We start from the raw sequence: 10,578 nt of genomic DNA, 5'->3' as shown, positions 1-10,578 counted from the left end.
ATAAACAACCTGATTGACTAACCGAACAGGACTTTAAAATATGACTCTAAACCCATGGATGAGGATGACCCAAACGCCTATGCCAAATAGATGCAGACGTACTAGCAGAAAGAAACGCTGACGAAGACGAAGAAGACAAAGGCAAAGAGTACAAGCCACCCGGGGAAGAAGAACTTCCTTGGTTATGATATCCTTCACAAGAAAATATATTTTAAAGAAGGCATTATTTTCAGAAGCAAATTTCTAAACAGAAAGTAAAGACGCAGACAATTTAATTAGGAACATGAAGAACACGAGACATCTTAAAAACCCTAGAAGGAGTAGAAAACAAAGTATGTCCAACACTAGCAATTGATAAGGCCTTACCATCATCGACATGTAAAGTGTCATTACGCATATAATCCTCTAACGTAGTGAGAACATTATAGCATAGCATGATCTGCGGCACCCGTGTCAGCGAACGAACTCTGAGAAGTCATGGAAGCACACGAATAGCGACGATAGCAAGTCACAATCGTGTGACCAAGCAAGTCACAAATCTGACAACGAGGACCATTCAGCGGTCGCTGCTGACCACCACAACCACGGCCGCGGACCTGCTGCCCACAAGAATGATTAAATTGATTCCTATGCCACTGATTAGTGCCACTCTAGTTCCCATGCGACTGACCACTTCCAAAATTGCCAGTTTGTCCAGAATGTCGCTGATTGCTACCGCTTCGCCAACTCTGCCCAGAACCGCGATAACCTCCAACGCCACCTCCTCGCCGTGCGACATGGACGACCTGCTCTGACACACCACCAATCACTGCTGGAAACTCATCCACCATTAAAAACTCCCGGGCGCCGAGGAAGTCTGCAAGCTCCTCGAATGCCACTAGTGTCGCATGAGTGCAAAGAGAGGTGGTGAGAGACCTGTATTTTGACCGTAATCCGCGGAGGACGTACAAATTTTGCTCGTTAGTGGACACCGTTCGGCCAGCCAGAACCAGGTCCTCAATGATTAGACGAGCCTTGCCTAAGTAATCCGCAACTGACGTGTTGCCTTGCCGTAGAGTCTGCAGTTGGGCGAGCAAATTGAGGGCCCTTGCTCGTGAAGAAAACGCCACGGCAGTTTCGATTGCCGACCAAACCTCCATAGAAGTTCTCCTCCCCACGACCAAATTCATCTCGAGGGAGGAGATGAGCATGGAGAGTACGGTCTGATCCTGTTGCACCCATAAGCCATATGTGGGATTGACAACAACGGAGCCGGCGGAGGAAGTTTCACTGGCTAGTAATGGCAACGTCGCCGATGGACATGGTATAGAACTATCTACATACCCTAACAGATTCTGACCCCGAAGAAAAGGCATTACTTTAGTCTGCCAAAACAAAAAATTACGATTGGTAAGTTTAATCTTACAAAGTGGTAAGTAGTGGACAGAGGATTTGAGGATTTAGTATATATATTTGGATAAATTTATAAATATAAAAACAATTTGGTGTAAATAAAATATATAATTTTTTTTTAAAAAAACCATTGGGTTTTAAATTCGGTTCGATTTGATTCTTAACTAAATTGAACCAAAATCATTTGGTTTATTGAATATGGAACCGATTGATTTTTAATAATAAACCAAAACCTAACTATTCGGTTCAGTTTCGACTCGGTTTGTTCCGTTCGGAAAATCCAAATCGAAAGGTGACCCCTAGATATTATTACAGTTAATAGTGCTTTTTGTAGAATAAATAATATTGTGTAATTGAACAACTATAATAATTGAGAGATCATATTGTTATTGTTATTATTATTATTATTTTAAAAAAGTTCAATTAATAGTGGATGTGGTGGACTTTTATTCAGGGTTAAAACACATGTATTGAAAGTATATATTTAAAGTTTTTTTTCTAAAAAAATAATAGAAGAGATATATTTCAATTAATTTGACAAAGTATTTGAAAAGATCAAAACGTTATGTTCAGATTTATTTATTTTATCATAATTTATCATTCATATTATAATTATATTTAATAATAAATCTAAATAAGTATCGCTTAAGAACTATACTAGTTAGAAGGTAATATATAGTGGCCGTGGGTGCCAATGACTTTGTAGTCAAGTGGCATGTACTAACTTTTCCAAATGAAAGCTCATGAGATCGCCTCTGAAAACGGTATATTGACTCTTAGTAGCCATTCTAGTTGATTATATATATTGATTATAAGTTCTAACAATAACCAGCAAACATCAAATGGACCAAAATCTTTGTAATCAAGTTTGGGTTCTCCAACCATTGGCCGGCATTCTTAACTCCCATCCCACATAATAAATTGCAGTTAATTAGAGATTGTAAAATACAAGAAGATAATGTAAACGGTCGTCGTATGTGTCAAACTGACAAGAAATAGTTCAAAAGATGTAACTAGGGTAGGACTAGTCTTAGTTTTAAAAAGTGTAGAAAAAATTATACTAAAACAATAATTTAGTGAGAAAACCAATGAAGTATATAGCCTATATAAACTATGAATTGGTGAAGCCAAAAAACATATCCAAGAGTGAGTAGGCAAGATTGGAAGAACAAGAGTGGGGATTAGAGGTCTAGATTGAGAAGAGAAATTAACATTGATATCTCTTTCAAACATGAGAGCTTTAGCTACATGGGTACTAGTTATATGGTTCATGGGCTGCTTTTGTTGTTTGGTAACAGGTTAGCCAAATCTCAGCATTACAAATAAGATTTGTAATGGGCAGCACTATGCACAAGATGACCCTTTTGCACTTAGTTTAGCTTATGTTTTTGAAGAAATGCAAAATGTGACTCCCACACAAGCATGGTATAACTACTATTCAATTTCTCCGTATCCTAATAATGTTATAGCTTATGGTCACGCTACTTGCAACACTGCTATATCAAATAATGATTGTGGACTTTGTCTCAGCAGTGCTAAAATTTATTTGAGCCAAAATTGTTATGGTTCAATTGGAGCTCAACTTTCATATGTTGATTGTTCCATGAGGTATGAAAATTATCCATTTTCGAGATAGGTTTAAATTAAGTGTTGCTATGACCAGCAAGCTAAGGAGATGGATACTATAGTGGCAATAGTTCGAATATTGATCAAGATCTTATTCTTCATAATTGAGTTTTTGCTACTTTCTTGTCGCAGTTCATTTTGTTGTTTTACATTTTTTTCCCATTAGTGTTGTCATTCATGTCTATGTCATTGAAGGATTGTTCACAAGCTCAAAGTGAAATTTGTATGAAAATGTGTTACGTTATTAAATAGTTGATTACTTTGTATCATTTTAATTTTGCTCAAATTAAAAGAAAAAATATTGTATCATCATGAGCTACAACATTATCTCATTGCTAAATGCTAATGAATGTGACATGCATGGTCAATAATTATATTGCAAATGAGATTGTATTTAATTTAATTTGGTTTTATTTTGCAACAGTGTTTCTTTATATGCGTATAAAAAGATGGAAAAAGAACTATTTCAACTACTGTAATTTAAATATAGAATTAAAAATATATTTCTAAATTTGAATCAAATGAAGTTATTTCAACTTTAATTTTTTTGAACTGAAATTCAAAACAAATAAAAAGAAATGAAATTCTATAACATTAAAGTATTAAATTAAATAAAAGATTTATATTCTATATAATTAGAACAAATTCAACATATCTATTTTGAATTGAAATTTTTATTCTATATATTTTAATAGAATATATACGAAAAAAAAATCTATAATATTAAATATCAAATTAAATAAAATATTTCAATTCTAACTAATTAGAATAAATTTCAGTTATTCCATTTTGAATTTAAATTTTATATTTTATTTTAATAGAATATATATATATATATATATATATATATTTCTTTTTATATTAATTATGTTAGCATTAAATTACAATGTTATATATTATTATTTAATGTCTTTAAAAAAGAACAATTTCATATTTCAACATGTGACGGCAAGAAAAGACTTCTATGTGTGAACTATGTATGTATGTATGTATTTATTAAATATTATTAAAATATTATATTAGCAGTAGCAGTGGTGGTGGAGGGGTAGTTGTAGTAATAATAATAAAAATCCGAAAAGTAACTTGAAGAGAGGTGAGGACTAAATGTGACAATGCTACAATAGTTAATGACTAAAAGTGGAAATTATTCAAAGTCAGTGATGTAATATGTCAAAATTAAAAAAAAAAAAAAAAGAGGACTGAATGTGGAATGCCACAATAGTCGATGACTAAAAGTGAAATTTGTTCTTTATAACTTCTTAATATAGTTGGTTCGTCGCCTGACTTAAAAATAATGACGGGAGAAGGCTGGCTGGGTAACCTAAGGGTGTGTTTGGAAGCCCGAAAAATGATTTGTGGAAATCATTTTTCGGGCTTTGAGTGTTTGGCTATAGCTGGAAAACCCAGTCAACAGAAAATGTTTTCCATTGACTGGGGAAAACAAGGCCCAAATGGCGAAAAATGACGTCCGCCAAATTTGGGCGGAAGTCATTTTCCGCCTTCATCGCCCAAGGGTTTCCGCCGGAAACCAGAGGCATTGTGCTCGCTATGGTTTCTCGCTGGAAACCAGAGCACTGTGCTATGGTTTCCAGCGAGAAACCAGAGTAGCTCTGGTTTTCAGCGGGAAACCAGAGCCCTGCTCTCGTTTCCGCACCGTTTCCGGCGGAAATTAGATTTGGTTTCCGCCGGAGGGGGGGGGTGTGTTTTTTTTTTCTTGTTTTTTTTTGTTTTATATAAATTAAAAATAGTGTTAGTTTATATTTTTATATTTTAAATAAAATAATAAAAATATATAATTAAACATTTCTACTCATTTTTCGAAAAATGAACCAAACACACAAAGACAGTTTTCCAAAGTGCAACCAAACACCGGAAATGAACTCATTTTCCGGAAAATAACTCATTTTTAAAAAAATATTTTTCAGAAGTCATTTTCATGCTTTCCAAACACACCCTAAATAAAAAAAATAGATATATAAACAATAAAAAATAAAAATAAAAAATAAAACCGGGAAAAGAAAAGTGGTTCAAGAAATAGTGGTTTTTGTCATTTAGCATTTCTGATAACTGATAAGGAAGGGTTTAAGGCTGGCCGGCTTTTCTATCGTTAGTAGTTCTCTGCGACTGCGAGAGTGCGAGGTACAGAAAGAAGAGCACCGAAAAGGGGTTTACGAGTGATTCTAAGATGGGTGAAGGAAAGCAAGGAATCATGGCCGTTCAGTTGCCTAGCCAGAACCCAATTGAACAGTTTCAAGCCAAGTACAACGAACTCGCTAGCGTGGTCAAAGCCTGGCTATCCAAGCAGTCATTGCCCGTCGAAGCCGCTTTCGTCACTGCCGCCAGCGCCGCCCAGGGCGGTGTAATCGGCGCTATTCTAGGAAATCTCAGCCCTGACCTCCAGCCTACTCCTCCTCCCGGGGTCAATCTCGACCCCAACGCCATGGCTACCTTTAACCAAGCCCAGGTCCAAATTTCTACCCCTACGAATGAATTTATATTTTCGTTATATTTTACTCCTATATTGCTTGAAATTCGATATATGGTAGGTTTAGATTTTAAGCAATCATTATTGTGTGGTGAGTACATTGTTTGTGTACACAAAGACATTATTTGAAAATACATTATTTACATTATTTGAGTACTATAAAGTAAATTATTTTGTATATTATCAAATAAATTACATTCAATACATTAAAAAAAAAAAGTATTTTTAGTATATTAAAAATGTTCATTCTATTCAAGGAAAGTACACTATTTGAGTACTAAAAGTATTATATAATGTACATTTAGTACAAAAATAATAAATTTTTAGTATATTAAATGTATTTTTTTTATGGTCCACACAACACTACGTGAACCATGGTCTACACAATAATTTGCCGTATTTGAAGATGCATAAACTAATATGTTGAGCTCTAACCAATGTAATCTGATCAGGCTCTTACAGGTGGTCCCTTGGTACAAGCTCGAAATTTTGCTGTCATGACTGGGGTGAATGCTGGCATTTCTTGTGTCTTGAAAAGGGTGAGAGGCAAGGAGGATGTTCAGTCAAGGTAGGATATACTTTTTTCTTACAAAATGCAAATTAGGTTGCTCTCATGTCATGTGGTTTTCCTATGTCACATTTTGAGTTGCTTTGCAGAGGCAGCATATATATTCGCTAAAAATGTGTGCTTGCATATCCATTCTACTACCTTGCACTAAGTTGACATTAAAAATTTTCGTGACTAACTATTTTCTAAAGATATGGTACTTTCTACTTTCCATTACTTGCGAAGGGTATCTGCTTTGTTCTTCTAAATTGTACATCAACAAGAAGCATCCTAGTTTTGTTTTTCAGGTTATCCTTAAGTGCTTGTTTTCTTTTTCCTTTATGGCTATTGTACTTTGGCTTGTCATATTTGTTCATCTGAATGTAAGTCAATTATGTGAGATTCCAAATGCCAATCAAGTTCAAGTTGTGTTGTCAGATGTTATGGTCATGTTTCATTCAATTGTAAAAATCAATCTAAATGTAGTGAAAAGGAAGGGGATAGGTTGAAGAAGGAGAGAGATAGGAAGAAGAGAATTATTTCGTATTTTTCACTTACAAATAGGACTAATCACTTCTCATTCCTAACATTTCTTCACATTCTTAACAAATTGTCATTTTCATGATTGATGCTGTCAGAAAAAAATTAATTTTTTTATTAGGCACAAGTAGACAATGCTCCTAGATAAAGAGAAGTTGAGATTGGTTTTAAAGGGATATGCTCCTTTCCTTAACTCAGCATGTTTTTGAATAGTTAGCCGAATATTACTTTTTTTTTTTTTTTCTGGCTATTGAACTTGTTTGTCCTTTAAATATTTTATTTTATTTTTTTTGTGGGGTGAGCAATCGAGCATGCTTTTCTCTCTCAGCTTGAAGTGCTCAAGAAGTTGTCTTTTTCCTCTTAATATTCCTTTTTCTTTCCATTCATTTTCTACTTTAGATAAGCATGCTTAGGCCTAGATGAGATGTTGATCAGTTGCTTCTTGAAAACTTGCACATCTCCTTTAACGTTTCATAATATTGTGGAAATTTTGCTTTTCCCCTATTTGTTTACTGTCTTAATGAACATACGATCAGCAGTTTGGCTATTTCTCTGATCTTGCACTGTTGCAATGTTGTATATCTTTAATTCTTTATTGCAGTATGGCAGCTGCTTTTGGCTCTGGAGTTATGTATTCATTAGTTAGTGGCATGGGTGGCCCAGATGTAGTTCCTGCTGCTTTGACGTCTGGAGTTTTCTTTGCACTTGTTCAAGGTGGTCTTTTCAAGGTAATTGCCCGACTTGAACTCTTGAAGTAATCATGAGCTCAATGATTAGCTCAAGAATTACGACACCTAAGCTCAAAAGAACGTATAAAAGCAGAAAATATCTTGGTACTGCTAAGCAGTTAAGGTCAGTATATGTTTGTTATTTTAGCTTTCTGATTCAGAATCATCCTTCCCCAAGGAAACTGTTATCACATGACAGTTAACCTGAGTTCTTCACTTTGCTAGCCTTTTCTTTGCAATCCTTTCCATATATGCCCTTTATTTGTCCTGTGCTTGCTTGGATGTACGTGCAATATATGATGGCACAAGCTTTATAATGTCGTTCAGTGATGAAACACTTTTACTTTGAAATTTATCATGGAAGTTCTGTTTGTTTTTGGTCCAGTAACATCTTTAATGGATGGTGGGGAAATGTGGAAGTACCAGCTATAGGCTCTTTTAAAAAATACACGGGCATCTTACTTTAGGTTTTGCATTTGATTTCAATATGAATTAATTGGATTCGGAATTCTATTCATGCAGCTAGGACAGCAGTTTTCACAGCCACCAACAGAAGACACGCAGTACGTTAAAACTAGATCACTATTGTCTGGCCTTGGCCTAGAAAAATACGAGAAAAATTTTAAGCGTGGCTTGTTGACAGATACCACTTTACCTTTGCTCACTGATAGGTAAGCTAGTTTTTACCATGCAATTGCTTCTTTTACATTTTGGCAGGACGCCTCGTCATCTGTTGTCATTCGTTTTCAGTGCACTTAAAGACGTGAGCATTCCTCCTGGACCAAGGCTTCTCATCCTTGATCAAGTACATAGGTATGAGCAATGCACTATTCGGAGTATGTAGTTTTAAAATTGGATGTTACTCAACCTTGACCTATTTTTTTTCCCCCTCTAGGAACCCTGATTTTAGACGCAAATGAAGTGGCTGCTAGCTAGGGATCCACTTATGGAGTTAGCAGAGTATGTTTGAATGTTGAGAAATTTGTTATACTCTAATATTCATGATTTCCGTATTTTAACTTGGCATATTTTGATTTGCAAGGTGTTGGCGTTTCAGCTAATGCACCCCCCCCCCCCCCCCCCCCCCTCCCCCCCCCCCCCNAGACGTGAGCATTCCTCCTGGACCAAGGCTTCTCATCCTTGATCAAGTACATAGGTATGAGCAATGCACTATTCGGAGTATGTAGTTTTAAAATTGGATGTTACTCAACCTTGACCTATTTTTTTTCCCCCTCTAGGAACCCTGATTTTAGACGCAAATGAAGTGGCTGCTAGCTAGGGATCCACTTATGGAGTTAGCAGAGTATGTTTGAATGTTGAGAAATTTGTTATACTCTAATATTCATGATTTCCGTATTTTAACTTGGCATATTTTGATTTGCAAGGTGTTGGCGTTTCAGCTAATCCCCCCCCCCCCCTCTCCCCCAATGCCCACCCATCCACCCACCCACCCACCCACTTCTGGCTTGTCCTCCAGCTAGAGTTTGCACACACACACACACACACCATGCAAAGTCACCATGTTTGTATGTGCTTACGTGTTTGAATTAATGAAAAGCTGGAACGTTACACATCCATTTGTTTCTGAGAAGTATAACATAGAACATAGGCTCCTTAAGGAGTAAAGCTGATGCTGAATATATTTGGTATTTTCGCCATACAGAGGCTTATGTGGACAATGTATCTGCATTTTTCTTGCTGATCGGCTACGATGAAACATTAACTAGACGTTGGATTCTAATATTAGTTATTGATTGACTGATTGGCCTTGCTACACACTGGACAATGTATCTCGCACTTGTGATTTTTTAAATGACAGATTTCTAATAAATTTCAGAAGCTTTTCGATATGTTTGGTTAAATATACATAGTATGCTTTGAGTTATTACTAACACTGGAGAGTGGTTATAATATTAAATTTAGAAGTTAAAACTTTTAAATTATGAGGGGAAATGTAAGTGTTGTTTTTGTAATATTGAAGTTCAGCGTTGTTATTGTTAGTTAGGTTTTTTTTTTTTTTTTTTTTTTTTTTTTTTTTTTACCTGGGAAAAGAGAGAAATAGCAAATCAGCAACTCTATACAAATCGGGGCCAAAGTTACTCTAACCTTAGTAGACGACGAATGTCATCAGATCATCATTATTTAGCCCACACAACACAAGACTTAATTTCTCTGTTTTAATAGTTTTTTATTTTATTTTGGGGGTCGTTAATACCAAAGCTAGTTTTCAACAATTAATAAATAATATTTGATGGGATTATTATACGGATAAATACCATACCCTCACCGACCGTGATGGGCGCTCTGGTCAATCCATTGAACGTTTAGCGATTTTGTTCAATCCTTTGAAGTCTCATCTTGTGGCTGTGGCGTTTGGTTCAAGGAATCTATCTTTACCCTGGTAATCTGAAGAAGGTAATGTTATATTGCCATGTTTGGTTTAGGTAATCTAGAATGCTAAGTAATATAAGATGACCGCCACCTAGGAAATGAAGATATGTTTGAAGTAATCTGATTATCCAATTTTGGTTATGTAATGTGAGATTACTTTTTAATATTCCAAAATTGCCTTCAACTATCCTTCTTTGGTTAAGTTGTTGCTATAGCCGAATGAGGATTAATTGATTATGGGTTGGATTTTAATGATTTGTGGGCTGAATTATTTGGTCATGTTGGACGGTGGTCTTGCATGGCTTATGAATAGAGTGGTCAATTAAGTGAGATAATGGAGTGGCTTAAGATTAAAACTCAATTGTTGAATTGTATCTTAACAGTATTTTTATGCATTCCATTATTATTATTATTATTATTATTAGTTTTATACGCGCATTGCGCGAATAGGTTAATGCCCAATATTTATATTTAAATAAATATTTGAAAGTATATTAATGTAAGATTATATAGGAGAAGTTTATACATGGGTAATTGAATGTCGAATTTTTTTATTTAAATATCTAACTCAAAGTATATGAATCCAGGATAATATAGAAAATTCATTATAATTATTACTAAAATAAATGTTTGCAACCTTGTAAAATCGATAGTTCTAAATATTTGGTCTAAAAATGATAGTCTAAATAAATACTACTTTTTGTTTGAATTTTTCTAAGTGTTCTTAATTCTCTTTTGAGTAACATTGTCATTGTCTTCATCTTTACTATTTGTTCTCTTCCTTTTTGTTGGTAGTGTGTTATTTGCAATTCGGTTATTGTTGGTAGCATAGATGACAACGTCATGCAATGAGATTATGAGTTATTGTT

The 10,578-nt window shown here is 35.0% G+C and overlaps 1 protein-coding gene across 3 annotated transcripts; it reads left to right on the top strand.

Moving 5' to 3' along the window:
- The first annotated feature begins 5,100 nt into the window (after window positions 1-5,100).
- LOC116011907 (chloroplastic import inner membrane translocase subunit HP30-2) lies at window positions 5,101-9,168 on the top strand. Of its 3 annotated transcripts, none has more exons than XM_031251337.1 (7): window positions 5,101-5,482; window positions 5,956-6,071; window positions 7,192-7,318; window positions 7,841-7,989; window positions 8,069-8,131; window positions 8,214-8,278; window positions 8,982-9,168. In XM_031251337.1, the coding sequence occupies exons 1-6, from the start codon at window positions 5,204-5,206 to the stop codon at window positions 8,236-8,238; spliced, it is 759 nt and encodes a 252-aa protein (XP_031107197.1). In that variant the 5' UTR covers window positions 5,101-5,203; the 3' UTR covers window positions 8,239-8,278; window positions 8,982-9,168. The 3 variants fall into 3 exon arrangements, with proteins under 3 accessions (XP_031107197.1, XP_031107196.1, XP_031107195.1); XM_031251336.1 differs by lacking the exon at window positions 8,982-9,168 and adding an exon at window positions 8,361-8,383; XM_031251335.1 differs by lacking the exon at window positions 8,982-9,168 and having other exon boundaries at window positions 8,214-8,379.
- The last annotated feature ends 1,410 nt before the right edge of the window (window positions 9,169-10,578 follow it).

Source organism: Ipomoea triloba, chromosome 3 (genome assembly GCF_003576645.1).
Source record: "Ipomoea triloba cultivar NCNSP0323 chromosome 3, ASM357664v1".
Taxonomy (NCBI): Eukaryota; Viridiplantae; Streptophyta; class Magnoliopsida; order Solanales; family Convolvulaceae; genus Ipomoea; species Ipomoea triloba.
The sequence above is the reverse complement of the archived record's forward strand: the minus strand, read 5'-3'. Positions and strand labels throughout refer to the sequence as shown.